The sequence below is a fragment of the Cupressus sempervirens genome, chromosome 9 (genome assembly GCF_028749045.1).
Source record: "Cupressus sempervirens isolate cs-2001-9-10 chromosome 9, ASM2874904v1, whole genome shotgun sequence".
NCBI lineage: Eukaryota > Viridiplantae > Streptophyta > Pinopsida > Cupressales > Cupressaceae > Cupressus > Cupressus sempervirens.
This window is the reverse complement of record NC_143126.1, coordinates 512,339,119-512,358,596: the sequence shown is the minus strand read 5'-3', so window position 1 is coordinate 512,358,596 and position 19,478 is coordinate 512,339,119. Positions and strand designations below refer to the sequence as shown.

General features: G+C 38.3%; 1 protein-coding gene across 1 annotated transcript; it reads right to left on the bottom strand.

Moving 5' to 3' along the window:
* Window positions 1–15,507: 15,507 nt before the first annotated feature.
* LOC149539605 (uncharacterized) lies at window positions 15,508–16,259 on the bottom strand. Its single transcript, XM_089802596.1, has 2 exons — window positions 16,196–16,259; window positions 15,508–16,010 (listed from the first exon to the last, which is right to left on the bottom strand). The coding sequence occupies exons 1-2, from the start codon at window positions 16,257–16,259 to the stop codon at window positions 15,508–15,510; spliced, it is 567 nt and encodes a 188-aa protein (XP_089658722.1).
* Between the last annotated feature and the right edge of the window lie 3,219 nt (window positions 16,260–19,478).

Below are 19,478 nucleotides of genomic sequence, written 5' to 3'. Positions count from 1 at the left end.
ATTTCAGTTATGGAAAATACAAATGGAGGACTATCTTTATCAGAAAGATTCATGGAAGCCATTGGAAGGAAAAGCCAAGAATGGATGAGGACTACAAGATTTTAGATAGAAAGGTACTTGGAATTATTTGATTATTCTTGGCACCATTAGTGACATTTAACATTACAAAAGAGAAGATGGCGAAAGAGTTTTTACAAACCCTAGCGAAACTATATGAAAAGCCCTTCACTTCAAACAAGGTATTACTCATGAAGTGTTTATTTAATATGAAGATGAGAGAAGGTGGATCTATTGTAGATCATTTAAATCAGTTTAGTATAGTTACTAGTTAGTTATCTTCTGTGAATGTCAATTTTGATGAAAAAATTAGGGTTCTCTTGATTTTGTGTTCTTTGCCTGAAAGCTTGAATGGCTTGGTAATGGTTGTGAGTAATTCTCTTTTTGGATCTAATACCCTAAAATTTGATGATGTGATTGGTGTTATTCTAAGTGAGGAAACTCATAGGAAAACCTAACGTGGATCTACATTAGGAAGTGCTTTGAACGCACAAAGCAAAGGTAGAATGATTGAGAGAGGAAGTAATTCTGAAAATCATGGGAAATCAAGAGGAAAATCAAAGGGAAAGAGGTCTCAATCCAGAAGACCAAGAGATTGTTGGTACTATGGTAAACCAAGGCATAAAAAGAAATATTGTTGAACTCAAAAGAATATTGAAGGAAATAAACCTAAAGGGAACAAGGAGGCAAGTGTGGTATGTAACAAATCTGAAGAGGATTATTTGCTTCTTTGTTTAGAAAGTGTTGATGATTCTTGGGTTTTAGATTCTGGGGCTTTATTTCATGCTATACCCCAAAGAGGTTATTCTATTTATTATGTCCAAGGGTATTTTGGGCTTGTTTATTTCAAAGATAATGAACCCTATTAGATTGTTAGAAAGGGAAAAGTTAAGATTAAGTTGCAGAATGAGGTAAGAAATGTTCCAAGGATGTTAGGAATTTAATTTCAGCAAAGCAACTTAGTGATGAGGGTTGTGTAGTTACTTTTAATGATAAAAATTGGAAGGTTTCAAAAGGTTCACTTGTAGTAACAAAAGGTGTGAAAGTAAGCACCTTATATATTTGTACATGTCATATTGTTCCTTCTACTTTAATTGTTTTAGAGAAAAATGAATATTTAGGAATAGTTGTTGCAGTTGAGGAAGGAAAACAAACAATTATTGTAGATTCTGATATAGTGCTATGGCACAACAAACTTGGGCACATGAGTGAGAAACATAAGAAATTACTTCATTGAAAGAAATTTATACGAGGTTTGAAATTTGTCAATATGGATTTCAATGAAAGTTGTGTGTATGGAAAACAAAAGAGAGTTTTGTGAAGAGTGGGAAGGAAAAGAAAAATGAGAAATTTGAGCTTGTGCATTCAGATGTATAGGAACCAGCTCAAGTATCTTCCCTTAGTGGCTTTCATTATTATGTTACACTTATTGATGATGCAACTAGAAAAGTATGAGTTTATTTCTTTAGATAGAAATCTAATGTATTTCAAACTTTTTAAAAATGGAAATGCTTGGTTGAAAATGAGACTAGTAAAAGATTAAAATTTCTCAAATCTAATAATGGTGGTGAGTATTACAATTATGAATTTGAAGATTATTTCTCCACTAATGGTATTCATAGACAAAAAGCTATTCCAAGGACTCCACAGGAAAATGGAGTAGATGAACGCATGAACAAGACAATAATGGAGTGTGCAAGAAGAATGAGGTTGCATGTTGGGATGTCCTTAAACATGTGGATTGAGGTTTTCAATACTATTGTATATTATATTTATAGAGGTCCCTCTACTCCTTTGGGTTGTGGTGCTCCAGAGAAAGCATGGACTAGTAAGAAGGCAAGTTATTATTTTCTCAGAAGCTTTGGTTGTGAAGCATTTCCACAAATTGATTGTGAAAATAGAACCAAGCTGGAAGATAAGTCAAACAAATGTCTATTTTTTGGATATGGAATTGATGAATTTGGTTATAGGCTTTGCGATTTTGAAAATCATAAAATTGTAAAAAATAGGGATGTCATATTCAATGAGAAAGTGTTGTGCAAAGATCTATTGCAGCAACATGAGAAGAAAAAAAATGATTATTTAGTGTTGGATGATACTCCAAAAGGTGATGTTCTAGCTATTCCTCATGCTCCGCAACAAACACAACAACAAATAACACACACCCTAGTGAAGGTTAGATGGTCACACCCTAGTGAATGTTAGATGGTCAACAAGGCTGAGTAGACCTCTAGAAAGATTTTCTCCCTCTTAATTTGTATTCTATTTTATTAATAGATGTTGGTGAACCTAAATGTTATGATGAAGTTGTGTAGGTGGATACTAAGACTCGGTGAGAGTCTACAATAAAAGAAGAAATGGACTCCTTACTAAAAAATCAGACATGGGATTTATGCAAGTTGCCTATAGGTAAAAGGGATTTACAGAATAAATGGGTTTATAGGTTGAAATAAGAGGATAGAGGTAAGAAAAGATTTAAAGCTAGGGGGTAAGTGCACCAAGTTGTGGTGCCAAAAGGGAGGTATAAGTGGACACCTTTTTTCTAAAATCAACAATTTCTAAACTTCAACAAGAATTTGAAGATAGTTACACTCAAAATTGGGTATGTGCAAGATCATGGTGTGCCAAAAAGTGGCAATGTAAAAAAAATAGAGTTTGAACACGTCTAAAAGCGCCTCAAAATCCATTCTGACTTTTTTTCACCTATCCAGGTACCAAACCTGGAAACTAAGGCCCAAGCCTTATCAGATATCCGATATCAGTGGCATAAAAATTGGAGGGAAAAGGCACAAAAATTAGAGGGAAAAATAAATTTGCAAGTGATATAACTAATTTGAGTTATGAAATATGTAAAGATATAATATATAATCTATAAATATATAATATAATAACATAACTATTATATATAAAATAATATATAATCTATATATTATATAATAATGTAATATTATATTTTTTTTATATATATATATATAATAATAATAATAACATAACGTAAAGATATAATATATAATCTATTAATATATAATAATATATTATGTTATTATTATTATCATATATTTAAATTATAATCTATAATATATTATTATTATTATCATATGTAAATTATAATCTATAATATATTATTAATATTATGACTTATATTATTAATATATAATAATATATTATGTTATTATTATTATAATTTATAAATTTTATAAATATAAATATATATATATATATATATATATATCTGTGTGTGTGTGTGTGTGTGATTGTTATACTATATTATTATTATTATTACTATATTATTTCTAGTAGAGTCATTTATATGGGTCGAAAAGGCTCACTGAATGACTTATGACCCCTTTCAACACATTCCATGACGAGCTATGTCCCTTAGGATCTTAGGACCCCTAGGGACATATTAGAATAGTTTATATGAGTTGAAGGGGGTCACAGGATGACCTATGAACCCTTTCGACATATTACAAGATGACATTTGTCCCTAGAGGTCCTAGGACCCTTAGGGACATATTAGAACCATTTATATGGGCGGAAAGGGGTCATAGGGTGACCTATGACCACCTTCAACACATTCCATCATGACATATGTCCTTAGGAGTCCTAAGACCCCTAGGGACATATTAGAATCATTCATATGGGTCGAAGGGGATCATAGGGTGACATATGACCTCCTTCGACACATTCCACGATGACATATGTCCCTAAGGGTCCTAAGACCCCTAGGGACATATTAGAATCTTTCATATGGTTTGAAGGAGGTCATAGGGTGAACTATGACGTGCCCCTTCGACACATTACATGATGAAATGTGTCCCTAGGGGTCTTAGGACCCCTAGGGACATATTAGAATGCTTCATATGGGTCAAAGGTTTTTGACCCATTAAATGATGACATATGTCTCTAGGGGTCCTAGGACCCCTAGGGACATATTAGAATCATTCTTATGGGTCAAAGGGGCTCATAGGGTGACCTATGACCCCCTTCGACCCATTGATAATGACATATGTCCCTAGGGGTCCTAGGACCCCTAGGGACATATTAGAATCGTTCTTATGGGTCAAAGGGGGTCATAGGTTGACTTATGACCCACTTCGACACATTACATCATGACATATGTCCCTATAGGTCTTAGGACACCTAGGGACATATTAAAATGCTTCATATGGGTCAAAGGGTGTCATAGGTTGACCTATGACCACCTTGGACCCATTAAATGATGACATATATAGCTAGGGTTCCTAGGACCCCTAAAGACATATTACAATCATTCTCATGGGTCAAAGGGCGTCATAGGTTGACCTATAACCCCCTCTGACCTATTACATGATAACATATGTCCCTAGGGTCATAGGACCCCTAGGGACATATTAGAATGTTTCATATGGGTCAAAGGGGGTCATAGGTTGACCTATGACCCCCTTCGACCCATTAAATGACAACATATATCCCTAGGGGTCCTAAAACCCCTTGGGACATACTAGAATCTTTGACCTATTACATGACGACATATGTCCCTAGGGGTCCTAAGATCCTTAAGGACATATTAGAATCATTCATATGGGTTAAAGGGGGTCATAGATTGACCTATGACCCCGTTCGACCCATTACATGATGACATATGTCTCCAGGGGTCCTAGGATCTTTAAGGACATATTAGAATTGTTTATATGGGTCAAAGGGGGTCATAGGTTTACCAATGACCCCCTTTGAGCCATTAAATGACGACATATGTCCCTACAGGTCCTAGGACCCCTAGGGACATATTAGAATCATTATTATGGATCAACGGGTTCAACCCATTAAATAACCACATTTGTCCCTACGGGTGCTAGGACCCCTAAGGACATATTAGAATCGTTCTGATGGGTCAAAGGGGGTTATAGGTTGACCTATGACCCCCTTCGACCCATTACATGATGACATATGTCCCTAGGGGTCCTAAGACCCCTAGGGACATATTAGTATCCTTCTAATGGGTCAAAGGGGTCATAGGGTGACCTATGACCCCTTTCAACCCATTACCTGATGACATATGTCCATAGGGGTCCTAGGGACATATTAGAATGCTTCATATGAGTCAAAGGAGGTCATAGGTTGACATATGACCCCCTTCAACCAATCAAATGATGACATATCTCCCTAGGGGTCCTAGCACCCCTAGGGACATATTAGAATCACTTTTATGGATCAAAGGGGGTCACAGGTTAACCTATGACCCCCTTTGACATATTACATGACGACATATGTCCCTAGGAACATATTAGATTCGTTCATATGGGTCAAAGGGGGTCATAGGTTGACCTATGACCTCTTTCAACCCATTACATGATGACATATGTCCCTAGGGGTCCTAGGACCCTTAGGGACGTCTTAGAATTTTTCATGACCCATTATATGATGACATATGTCTCTAGGGGTCCTAGGACCCCTAGGGACATATTAGAATCTTTCATATAGGTCAAAGGGGGTCATAGGTTGACCTATGACCCTCTTTGACCCATTACATGACGACATATGTCCCTAGGGGTCCTAGGACCCGTAAGGACATATTAGAATCGTTAATATGGATCAAAGGGGGTTATAGGTTAACCTATGACCCCCTTCGACCCATTAAATGATGACATATGTTCTTAGGGGTCTTAATACCACTAGGGACATATTAGAATCGTTCGTATGATTCAAAGGGAGTCATAAGTTGACCTATGACCACATTCGATACATTACATGATGACATGTCTCTAGAGGTCTAACACATTAGAATGCTTCATATGGGTCAAACAGGGTCATAGGATGACCTATGACCTCCTTTTACCCATTAAATGACAACATATGTCCCTAGGGGTCCTAGGACCCCTAGGGACATATTAGAATCATTCTTATGGGTAAAAGGGGGTCATAGGGTGACATATGACCCCCTTCAAATTATTACATGACGACATATGTCCTTAGGGATCCTACGACCCCTACAGACATATTAGAATGCTTTATATGGGTCAAAGGGTGTTATAGGTTGACCTATGACCCCCTTTAACTCATTAAATGATGACATATGTCCCTTGGGGTCCTAGAACCCTTACGGACATATTAGAATTGTTCTTATGGGTTAAAGGGACTCATAGGGTGACCTATGACTCCCTTCAACTCATTACATGATGACATATGTCCCTAGGGGTCCTAGGACCCCTAGGGATATATTAGAATCGTTCTTATGGGTGTAAAGGGGTCATAGGTTGACTTATAACCCACTTCAACACATTACATGATGACATATATCCCTAGGAGTCCTAAGACCCTTAGGGATATATTAGAATGCTTCATATGGGTCAAAAGTTGTCATAGGTTGACCTATGACCCCCTTCAACCCATTAAATAATGACATATGTACTTAACAGTCTTAGAACCCTTAAAGACATATTAGAATTGTTCTTATTAGTCAAAGGGGGTCATAGGTTGTCTTATTACCCCCTTTCACCCTTTAAATGATGACATATGTCCTTAGCAGTCCTAGGACCCCTAGAGACATATTAGAATCATTCTTATGGGTTCAAGGGGGTCATAGGTTGAACTATGACTCTTATGACCCCCTTTGATCGATTACATGATGACATATGTCCCTAGATGTTCTAAGACCCTTAGGGGCATATTAGAATTGTTCATATGGGTCAAATGGGGTCATAGTTTAACCTATGACCCCCTTCGACCTATTGCATGACAACATATGTCCTTAGGAGTCCTAGGATCCCTAAGGACATATTAGAATTGTTCATATGGGTCAAAGTGGCTCATAGGTTGACTTATGATCCCCTTCAACTCATAAGAACGATTCTAATATCTACCTAGGGGTCCTAGAACCCCTAAGAACATATGTTATCATGTAATAGGTTAAAGGGGATCATAGGTCACCCTATGGCCCCCTTTGACCCATAAGAACGATTCTAATATGTCCCTAGGGTTCCTAGGACCCCTTAGGGACATATGTCGTCATTTAGTGGATCGAAAGGGGTCATAGGTCAACCTATGACCCCCTTAGACCCATAAGAATGATTCTAATATGTCCCTAGGGTTCCTAGGATCCCTAGGAACATATGTCATCATGTAATGGGTCGAAGCATGTCATAGGTCAACTTATGACCACTTTTGACCCATAAGAATTATTCTTATATGTCCCTAAGAGTCCTAGGAACCCTAGGGACATATGTCGTCATGTAATTGGTCAAAGGGGGTGATAGGTCAACCTATGACCCCCTTTGACCCATATGAATGATTTTAATATGCCCCTAGGAATATATGTCATTATTTAATGGGTCGAAAAGGGTCATAGGTCAACCTATGACCCCATTAGACCCATATGAAGCATTCTAATATGTCCTTAGGAGTCCTAGGACCCCAAGGGACATATGTCATCATGTAATGGGTCAAAGAAGATCATAGGTCAACCTATGACCCCCTTTGACCCATAAGAATTATTCTAATATGTTCCTAGGGGTTATAGGACCCCTAGAGAGATATGTCATCATGTAAAGGGTCAAAGGGAGTCATAGGTCAACCTATGACCCTCTTTGACCCATAAGAATAATTCTAATATGTCTCTAGGGGTCCTAGGACCCCTTTGGACATATTTCATTATGTAATGCGTCAAATGGAGTCATTGGTCAACCTATCACCCCTTTTGACCCATAAGACGCATTCTAATATGTCCCTAAGGGATCGTAGGACTCCTAGGGACATATGTCATCATGTAATGGGTCAAATGGGTTCATAGGTCTACCTATGACCCTCTTAGACTCATAAGAATGATTCTAATATGTCTCTAGGGTTTTGAAAACTATTAGGGACATATGTCATCATGTAATGGGTCAAAGCGGATCATAGGTCAACCTATGACCAACTTTTACCCATAAGAATGATTTTCATATTTTCCTATGGGTCCTAGGACCCCTAGGGACATATGTCATCATGTAATACATTGAAAGGGGTCATAGGTCAACCTATGACCCCCTTTGACCCATAAGAACAATTCTCATATGTCCCTAGGGGTCCTAGGGACATATGTCATCATGTAACGAGTCAAAAGGGGTCATAGGTGAACCTATGACCCCCTTTGACCCATATGAACAATTCTAATATGTCTAAAGAGATCATAGGTCAACCTATGACCCCCTTCGACTCATATGAACCATTCTAATATGTCCCTAGGGGTCCTAGGACTCATAGGGACATATGTCGTCATGTAATGTGTTGAAGGGGGTCGTAGATCAACCTATGACACCCTTTGACCCATAAGAACGATTTTCATATGTCCCTAGGGGTCCTAGGGACATATGTCATCATGTAATGGGTCAAAGGGGGTCATAGGTCAACCTATGACTGCCCTCGACCCATATGAACAATTCTAATATATCTCTAGCGGTCCTAGGAGCCCTAAGAACATTTTATCATTTAATGGGTCAAAATGGGTCATAGGTCAACCTATGACTACCTTTGACCCATATGAACAATTCTAATATGTCCCTAGGGGTTGTAGGATCCCTAACAACATATGTCATCATTTAATGAGTCGAATGGGGTCATAGGTCAACCTATGATCTCCTTTGACTCATATGAACAATTCTAATATGTCCCTAGGTGTCCTATGACCCGTAGGGACATATGTCATCATGTAATGGGTCAAAGGAGGTCATAGGTTGACCTATAACCTTGTTTGACCTATAAGAATTATTCTAATATGTCCCTAGGGGTCCTAGGACCCCTAGGGACATATGTCTTCATGTAATGGGTTTAAAGGTGTCATAGGTCACCCTATGACCCCCTTTGACCTATAAGAATGATTCTAGCATGTCCCTAGGGGTCCTAGGACCCCTAGGGACATATGTCGTCATGTAAAGGGTCAAAGGGGGTCATAGGTCAACCTATGACCTCCTTTGACCCATAAAAATGATTCTAATATGTCTCTAAGGTTTCAATGACCCCTTTGGACATATGTCATCATGTAATTTATCGAAGGGGACATAGGTCAACCTATAACCACCTTTCACCCATAAGAAGCATTCTAATATGTCCCTAGGGGTCTAGACATATGTCATCATGTAATGGGTCAAGGGGGTCATAGGTCAACCTATGACCCGCTTAGACCCATAAGAATGATTCTTATATGTCCCTAAAGTTTCGAGGACCCCTAGGGACATATGTTATTATGTAATGTGTCGAAGCGGGTCGTAGGTCAACCTATGACCACCTTTGACCCATAAAAATGATTCTAATATTTTCTTAGGGGTCCTAGGACCCCTAGGGACATATGTCACCATGTAATGCATTGAAGGGAGTCATAGGTCCCTTTGACCCCATAAGAACGATTTTCATATGTCCTTAGGGGTCGTAGGGACATATGTCGTCATGTAATAGGTCAAAAGGGGTCATAGGTCAACCTATGACCCCCTTTGACCCATATGAACGATTCTAATATGTTTTTAGCAGTTCTAGGACCCCCTAGGGACATATGTCATCATTTAATGAGTTGAAGGGGATCATAGGTCAACCTATGACCCCCTTCGACCCATATGAATGATACTAATATGTCCCTAGGGGACCTAGGACCCTCAGGGACATATGTCATCATCTAATGTGTCAAAGGGGGTCATAGGTCAACCTATGACCCCCTTTGACCCATAAGAATGATTCTCATATGTCCCTAGGGGTCCACGAGACAAATGTCATCATGTAATGGGTCAAAGGGGGTTATAGGTCAACCTATGACCCCCGTTGACCCATATGAATAATTCTAATATGTCCCTAGGCATCTTAGGACCCTTAGGGACATATGTCATCATTTAATGGGTTGAAGGGGTTCATAGGTAAACCTATGACCCCCTTTTATCCATATGAACAATTATAATATGTCCCTATGGGTCCTTGGACCCCTAGGGACATATGTCATCATTTAATGGGTCGACGGAGGTCATAGGTCAACCTATAATCTCCTTTGACCCATATGAACAATTCTAATATGTCCCTATGGGTCCTAGGACCCCTAGGGACATATGTCATCATTTAATGGGTTGAAGGAGGTCCCAGGTCACCCTATGACCCCCTTTGACCCATATGAACGATTCTAATATGTCCCTAGGGGTCCTAGAACCCCTAGGGACAAATGTCTTCATGTAATGGGTTGAAGGGGGTCATAGGTCAACCTATGACCTCATTTGACCCATATGAACGATTCTAATATGTCCTTAGGGGTCCCAGGGCCCCTAGGGATATATGTCATCATGTAATGTGTCAAAGGGGGTCATAGGTCAACCTTTGACCCCCTTCGACCCATAAGAATGATTCTAATATGTCCTTAGGGTTCCTAGGACCTCTAGGGACTGTTAAGTTTCAGGATTTGCACCCTTTACTGAATGGGAAAACATTCAGTAACCCTTACTTAACATGGGATTCACTTCACTTTGTGGGACTGGACAGTGAGATGAAACCTCCAGATTCTAGGCTGGCTCCTATTGAATCTCTCAGTGATAACCTCTTGAAACTTAAAGAAAACTTGAGGGAAAAGGAGAAGAAGTTGCTGAAAACCAAAACCTAAACCTTAAGTCCTAAAATAAGGAAGTGATACACCAAAGAGGGGTATGGAAATGTAACCCACATGTAACAGAGAGGATAATACAGCTTTATGAAACACAGATGAAGCACAACTTCCTATAAAGGCTTGCATAGATGGTTTATAATAAGGTTTTCCACTGAAACTACAAAAAGGGAGACAAACTAATACCTTCCTTTGACTAATTTCACCCAAAACACATGTTATAACCTGCAAACAAACTTACTGTTCTACACAGAGGTGCTGAAATGAGAGAGAAAATAAGGAATAATGAAACATTCACAAGTTAAACTATCCAATCATTTTGAAATGCACACAGAAATTGTAGAAAGGAAAAGGGCTCACTGATAACTTCACCAAGTATAATCACACTGCTGCAACCTGTATTGCATCTCCAGAAATGAATTACAGACTTTGTAGAATGAAGTCCAGGACTTAGAGAAAAAGCCACAAAACCTCCATCCACCAATTAGAACCCCCTACAATGAGTTGCAAAACTCATACTTAACATCTTTTTCCAACTGTATTTTACCAAAAGCCATAAATGCTGGGTTGGATTCAACCCCAAAGGCCAACTTGAGTCTTTTACAAGACTTCAGAAAGGTGTACCAAATAGCCTAAAAGGCATGGTCTCATAACATCACCAACTACCTCTCATAAATGAAGCCCCAAAACTCCTGCCAGACTCCAGAAGCAATGATTTCTTGCCCCCCCAGTCTTGTCATACATGACTCAACACTTAATAAAAGATCTGAAAAATATATGCCTCTTAAATCTTTTAAAAGGAAAACAAATATTTAATTCCTATTATTTACTTATTAAAAGATACTTATTAAATGACTTATATTCTAAAAAATATATAAATCATCTAATATCTATAATTTAATAACTTTCATAACATGATTTATACTTTCTTATTTTAATAAGTATTAGTCATTATTTTTATATAAAACATTAAGTAATAAGAATTAATTTCTTAATGTTTTCCTATAAAGTAGCTAACATTTATTAAAATAGTAAAAATAATTATATTATAAAAGCAAATAATAAGGAAATATATATATTTAACCTTCGAAAGAGTTAGACAAAACAAAAACCTTGCAAATTAATAAAAAGAGTTGAGTCCCAAGTAGGAAGACTCGAGCAAAAGCTCGCAACTATGGGGAAATTAAAACAAGGCAAAAAGACTTCCCCCCCCCAACACCGGACTTCAAAATTTTATCAAAAACAAGAAAGGGCAAGATATCAAAGACCCTAAAATGCCTTCATTTCATATTTTGCATACTTTCACTTTGCATTTGGAGGTTTCGAACATGTAGAGGAAACTGGGGTTTCATGCGGCCGCCATTGATGAATTTCGATGGTCTTTCTGTGAAGCCGCCATGGATGTTGGTTTTTTGGAGATTTTTTTATTTTTTGAAGCTGCTAGAGGATCTCGAACCTGCTGTATGTTTCTTAGGGATCTCTCCTTGTATGGCCACCATTTTTATTATTCTGGAAGGTATGTTAAAGCTCTGTCATTATCCTTTTAAAAAAAAAACTCCTTTTCTGTTGTAATTGCTAAGCCGCCATGTTGAATTTCGTTGTTTGTTGTTGTCATATTTGCTGGAGCTTAGAAATTTGTTGTTCTAGTTTTGGCACCTTCATTTGTGTACTTTTTCATGGCCACTGACATATGTGCTGAGATTTTCCTAATTTGAGCTTGCTGTCATGAGTTATTGGCACTCGAATTGATCTGCTAGAACTTGTTGTATGCGACCCAAGTGTGCATCTGATGTCTTATTTATCGCTGCATATTGTAGATGCTGGCCGCCATAATTGGGATCTTATCTCTATTGTATTATCAAAAGAACTTGTTTTGGGGTTTTTGTATTTGGATTTCATGTTGTCCCATCATTATTCTATATGCATTTCATGGTCAAATGCACAATGTTAATGCCGCTATAGGGTTTTCTTTATCTAAATTAGTCATGGGTCTTACTGGAAGTTGTTTCTCAAAGGGATACGGACTTTGTAATACCTCCTGCTTTGGAACAAGACCCAAGTCAGGCTTCTCATGCAGATCATAACATATAAGTTTCTTCCTTCTAATGTGAGGGTATTGGCTTTTGGTTGATTTCTGCAGCAAAATGTTTAATTCTCCTTTAGGTTTTGCAATACCTCTTGAATACGTTAACCTACATTGTATTGCCAACAATGTTCATAAAACAACCAAGCAATTTATTTGATATTTTCCCTTGGTTCATTGACATATGTTTTTGCAACCTTAGCAAGCCTCTATCTCACAACTGCAGGCAACCGTCCCCTTGCTACTCCTTATGTTAAATTCATTTGTGAAAACTTCCATGCAGTAATTAATGTGCCAAAGTCCTCTAGCTCGAACTGATTAATGACTTCACATGTTACTAAACTCTGTTGTAGCTATTTATTCAAATGTATCATGCTTTATGAGGATCACATTGCCCAAGAAATACCTCATCTGATTTCCGTTGCCCCACTATCAAAATGTCTTGTTGTTTCTCATTGATTGCCAAGCTTTGTTGTTTCCATCATTGTTCTAAAAAAATTTGAATAGATGTTTTCAATGTTCAAAACATAATTGACTTGCTGCAAAATACAATTTATACTTGAGGTACTTGTCATAAGATGCAAACAGCATCCTTGGTACCCCTATTTGCTTGTTGCACATGTTCATAGATGAGTTCATAATACAGATTTGTTAGTCTGTTCATCTTTTCTATTCTATTGCATATCTTATGAGGTTCGAGCACAGGCTCGTGACACTCACAAATGGTTTTATTTCTTTTTAACATTAAATGTCAATATCACTGCTTGTTTTTCTTCATGATGGAATGCATTGACAAATAGAAAATATAGTCGTAGAGGTAGGTAGTCATTGCTTAGATCCCTCGGTATCTAACATCAGTTGCCTTATGTTTTTGTAGTTATTGGAGAGAGTGGAGCTCAGAGCTGGACAAGTGTGGCAGGAAAAGAAACCATAACTAGTCAAAGCAACAGGCAATGACTAGTTATCTCTATTCCTATTTCTTTCATGTATATATTTATCTGTTAGTGTATTTATTGATGAAAGAAAATTAATCAGTTATCCTCATGGCTTGTGTGAGACTTTCTCTATTCAGCACATTAATCCATTTCATATTGTAAAAATGAAAATTGTACGTATCAATGATGATCTATGCAATGAACATTTGTATCTCTTTTGCGCATGGTTTCATAAATGATTGCAAAATGATAAAAATGAATAGAAATGAATACTTTCTATTGCAATGTCTTCTGTGATGTTACTTCTTAGTAAAATTTAGCATGTGAAATTTTGGTAACATTTTTGGCGACTTCTACTATATGTCTGCCTGCTTGACATTTGACCAGTTTGCTTTTAGTTGCTCTTATTCCTCGGGCATAGAGTCTGATTATGCATTCCTAGCACCTAGACTTGACAAAAAGCGACCCCTAAAGTTGCTGGTTCAGTTTTGAATGCATGCACGTGAGTTCAGTAAGACCAAAAACTCTTATTGCATTGATGGGTATGTAGGGGTCAGAAACTCATGTATCAACTTTAGAAGTCGAAATCATCATAGTCGACCATTTGGTTGATGTATGGGTGAATGTGTGGGCTCAAATGGATGCATGTATGCAGCGTATGCATGGGTATGCAGATATGTATGGCTGGTAGCCAGACATTTATTTGCAGCGATATATGTGTGCATATGTATGTGTATGTTGGATATGTGTGTGCATTTGAGTACACATATTTATGCATGCATGAATGAAATGGGTGGGTATGATGACTTCCACAACATAAACCAGCAACTTAACTGAAAAACACTACAAACAAAATAGGAAACTAACCTAGAATAGAAACTAAACTAAACTAAAATGTAGACGCACTTATTGAAAACAAGGGGAAAAACTTATTATGTACAAGGCAGGACTGCAAATCATACCTCAAAACATGGTTTGAGGTGGATCCCATTCATAGTGATCGGTAAGACATCTCCATCCATGGTAGCCAGCTAGTAAGCATTGTGTTGTTTACACTCAACAATTTGAAATGGCCCAGCCCACATGTGATCAAATTTATTGTGTTGGTCGGGTCTGCTCTTGAGAACATCCTACTTTAGTACCATGTTGCCAACATGGAATTCTCGAGCTTGAGCTCTCTTATCGAAGCTCCTCTTTATTTGCATTTGCTGGTACTCCATGGTCTCCATGGCCTTTTTCCTAGTTTCTTCCAGCTCCATTAACTAGGCACACCGCACCAGCATAGGGTCACCTTCCTCAAATAAAACCAGTTGTGTAGCAAGATCAAGTGCTGGTAATTCTGTCTCAATTGACAATCTGACCTCTTTCCCATATACGAGCCTATAAGGCGAGTTTCCAATAATTTGTTTTGGGGTGATTCTGTCAACCCATAAGGTAGCCTTCAATTTTGAATGCCAATCTCTTTGATTATCTTGCAAATTGCGCTTGATGATTCTTATCAGGTTCTTGTTGGAAGATTTCGCTAATCCATTTCCTTGCGGGTAATAATTTGAGCTCGTACTAAGATATATTCCATGATGAAAAGCCCAATTAGTGACTTTCATTCCAACGAAAGCAAGTGCATTATCTGAGATAATGGAATCCGGTACTCCAAATCTATTCACAATGTCATCATAAAAGTTTAAGACTGCTGATTCATTTGCGTCCTTTAACGCTACTGCCTCAGTCCAGCGTGTGAAATAATTGGTGGCCATAATGATCCACTTGTGACCCACACTTGATGGAGGGTTAATGGCCCCAATAAAATCAACGCCCCACTTTTGAAAGGGCTATTCGGTTTTAATTGGCTACAAGGGCAAAGCTGGTAGCCTTTCTTTTCCTGCAAGCATGGCGCATTTAGCACATTTTCTGACATGTGCATGACATTCTTTAAATAAATCAGGCCAATAATAGCCAGCTTGAAGAATCTTATAGGTTTTTGTTCTAGGAGAAAAATGTCCTCCTGAATGTCCATCATGAAATTCATGCAATACTTGAGTAGTTTGATCTGAATCTATGCATCTAAGAAGGACTCCATTGAAGTCTTTTTGGTATAGAATATCATTTATCAGCATGAAAGGGGCTGATTGCAAGAGATAATACCTTCGCTTTGCTCGATCTAAGGTGGTTGGAAATTGACTAGTTTTTAAAAAATGGATCATATCCTGTAACCAGCTTGTTGTTCTGTCATCGTTTCCAGCAGTACCGATCAGCAAAATAGCATTTGCTTGCTCCTCTAGCTTTGAAATATCCTTATCTGTGATTTGCTCGCACAAACCCTTCCCTCGAACCAACTTGGTTATCTGGATATCTACGTCATATTACATGACGCGTGTGATCCAGCCAACTCTTTTCTCATTCAGATCTCTACTCAGGAGAAACTCTTTGATGCTTGGAGGCGTGACACGAAAAATGACTTTGTTATGCGTCAGCAAGTGCCTAAATTTCTTAAGGCTTTTTACAACAGCAAGGATATGTTTCTCAACAAAGCTATACCATTGTTCGTACTCTTCAAGTCCTTTGCTGAAGAATACAATTGGCTGTTCCAATCCCTCTGCATTTTTTTGTACCAACATGGCTGAAATCACATCATGAACACCACATGCATAAAGAATAAAATCTTTACTGAAATCAGGATTGACTAGGACGGGTGATGTTGCTAATGTGTCTTTAATGGCCTAAAAAATTTCTTTGGCTTCCTTTATCCGAGTAAAAATTGTATTCTTTTTAAGCATGGCCATTAATGGTTTGAGAAGTGTTGCAATGTCAGGCAGAAACCTCTGCACGAAATTTATGCGGCCAATGAAACTTTGAAGGCCTTTCTTGTGTTGTGGTAGAGGCAGCTCCAAAATTGCTGCAACTCGTTTGGGGTCCACCATAATACCTGACTTAGATACAATGTATCCAAGTAATTTATCCTCATGCACAGAAAAAATACTCTTTTTGGGATTTAATGAGATGCCAAACTTTCTATAGCGCTCAAAGATCTGCCTCGAGTGATCAATATGATTTGCTATTTTTTGTGAATAAACAGTAACATCATCTAAATAAACTAAGACAAATCTGTACATCAGATTACTAAATGCCATTTTCATGGCTTTCTGAAAGGTTGCTCCAGCATTGGACAATCCGAATGGCATTCTCTTGTATGCCATTGTTCCCCATTTTGTTGTAAACGCTGTCTTGAACTAATCTTCCTCCTTCACCAGGATTTGATTATAACCCGAGTACCCATCCAGCAAAGAAAACCTCTCAGCCCCTGATACACTTTGCAAAATCTGTTCCATGGATGGAAGCGGGTGTCTATCCTTCAGCGAGACTCGATTCAAGTCCCTAAAATCTACACACAACCGTAGCTCCCCATTTTTCTTCCTTACTGGGACCAAGTTAGCAACCCAACTAGTGTGTTTGATAGGAAAAATTATCTTACTCTCAATCAATCTGAAAACTTCTTTTTGCATCAAAGGATCTAGCTTTGGATTAATAGGCCTTTGCTTTTGTCGAACTGGCTTAGCTGCTGGTTCGAGCTCTATTGTATGTTGTGCCAGTCCTGGATTGAACCCTTTTAAATTGTTGTGTTGCCAAGCAAAGACATCACTGAATTCTTGAAATAAATGAAGAAAAGCTTATTCTTCTTCAGCTGAATTTACCTTTCCAAACTTAAGGCATTTACCTGGTGCAATTTTCAGATTTGCATACTGGTTTTCTTTGACTAGCAAGTTGGCTTTTCCTGGTCTGAGCTGATCATCAGAATTAAATATACTTTCCAGTGTTACTAAACCTTTTGGTAACTTGTTGTTTTTTAACTGTATCACCTGATCACCATATTGATCTTTATATCTCTGCTGGTTAGAACTGGAAAAAATGTCTTCTTCCAGCAAAAATTGTAGAATTTGTTCATCGCTGTCAAAAACTTGCCAACTAACATCGTTATCAGGAACTAAAGGCCTGGTAATGATTCTGATATGACGCTGATCAGTATGAGTGGACACGTTGTTGAAAATGTCATATTGAGCTCCTACAGCTGCCAATCTATCGGCATGCTGGTTTTCCTTTCTAGGAATAGCCACTGTATTAAATGCATCAAAATTTTCAAGAAAATCCCAAACACGATGTCTATAAGACTTTAAAATGTCATTGTTTTGCAGCATTCAGACATCTAATTTGATTTACTACTAGTTCACTATCACCATACACCCTCAAGCACTTAATACTGTGCTTTCTTGCCCATTCTATTCCTTGAACTAACCCTTCGTACTCTCCTATATTATTGGTGCAAAAAAAACTGAATCTGAAAGCGGCATAGTACCTATCATTGTCGGGTGAAACTAGCATGACGCCTCCACCAGCACCTTGTTTACCTCTTGAACCATTGAAAAACATGCTCCATACCTGATCTTGGGATTCTCCCAACTGATTCACTGGTTTGACCAGATTGGGAATAACTTCACTTTGTTCATGTATAATGTAGGTCCCTAAGTCAGCACTCATCATATGGTAAAATTGGTTTTCATATGTTTAACTTGATGCCCATTCATCAAAAAGAATATTTGGGACATCATCTAGTTGGGTTCGATTTTTAGCAGCTGTATGACATTCTGCTTGGTCAAATGCAAGCAGGTTCGCATTGACAGCACTAGGAACATAAGGCTCTATGTGGTTTTTTGCAAGTAACTCCGATTTGATCGTCACTTTTGTGCCATATCTAGTCCTAAAAAGCATGTGGGACCAGTCGGATGATAGGTAGCCACCAATCTTTGCTATGAAATCTCTAGACAAACAGATGGCAAAGTATGGAGGTAAATCTATAACATAGATATCTTGCTGAATGGAAAAATTAGGACAGACATGAAGGGTGACACTCGCATCTCTAATCACGCCTATAGTACCTACGGATTTCCCATCAAGCTGAAAAATGCCCTTTTCAATGGGTTGGTATTTTAGTCCTAACTGGTCGGCTATCTTTTTTGCCATGACTGAGCTTGTAGCTCCACTATCTACCATACAGTTATGGACTAGTTTATCACCAATGATCAAGGAAAGATAGAAAGGAGGCGGTTTTATTACCTTATTTGGTTCCATGGAAATTTTATCGCTATCCTCCTCTGTTTCATTAGTGTTGGTTAACACCACTCTTGCTGGTTCATCCATCACCCTTGAGGGATTTGCTTCATTTGAGAGAGCCTTTTGCAAGATATCCGCCTGACCAGGGATGGCCAAAGTCTCCCACATTGACATGGACACATTCATCTTCTTCATGTTCTCCATGATATTAAATGGTGCAGTGAAGTGTGGTTTCTGATGTGCTTTAACAGCACCATGCTTCGCTGGCCTATGAACGGTTTCCTTAGCGACAGGAATGTGAGTGTCTCCCACTACATTTGTGGCACTTGATGATGGTTCAACAGTATCAGGTAGTCTACCCTTATTTTTTGTTTGCTCTATTTCAAGGGCTCTTTTCTTAGCTCAAGTATTTGCTAATATTGTTGAGTCATTATTGACTACACAAAACTCATCTTTCTGCCAGTTAAGGAAGCCAGTTTCTGGAGTAGGTGCGTCATGTTGTTGTTCAGGTGCATCATAAGTGGCATTTTGTTGTCCTGCCACTGTATTTTGTACCATTAGTGCCTAGTTGATAACTCCATTTGTGCATGTGGCCTGATTATGTGGTTCGCTATAGGGGTAACACCATTCAAAATCCACTGCAAGGTTATTTTGCATGGGGACTATGTCTCTTACTAGATTCGCAGCATTAAGAGGGGCTAGGTTATAAGGTCAG

Bases quoted from the DNA above. Each gene is read 5' to 3' on its own strand.
- LOC149539605 (XM_089802596.1), bottom strand. From the start codon at position 16,259: ATGCAGAGGGATTGGAACAGCCAATTGTATTCTTCAGCAAAGGACTTG. The intron at 16,011-16,195 runs GTATAGCTTTGT...AATATGACGTAG, and splicing joins CTTGAAGAGTACGAACAATG to ATATCCAGATAACCAAGTTG.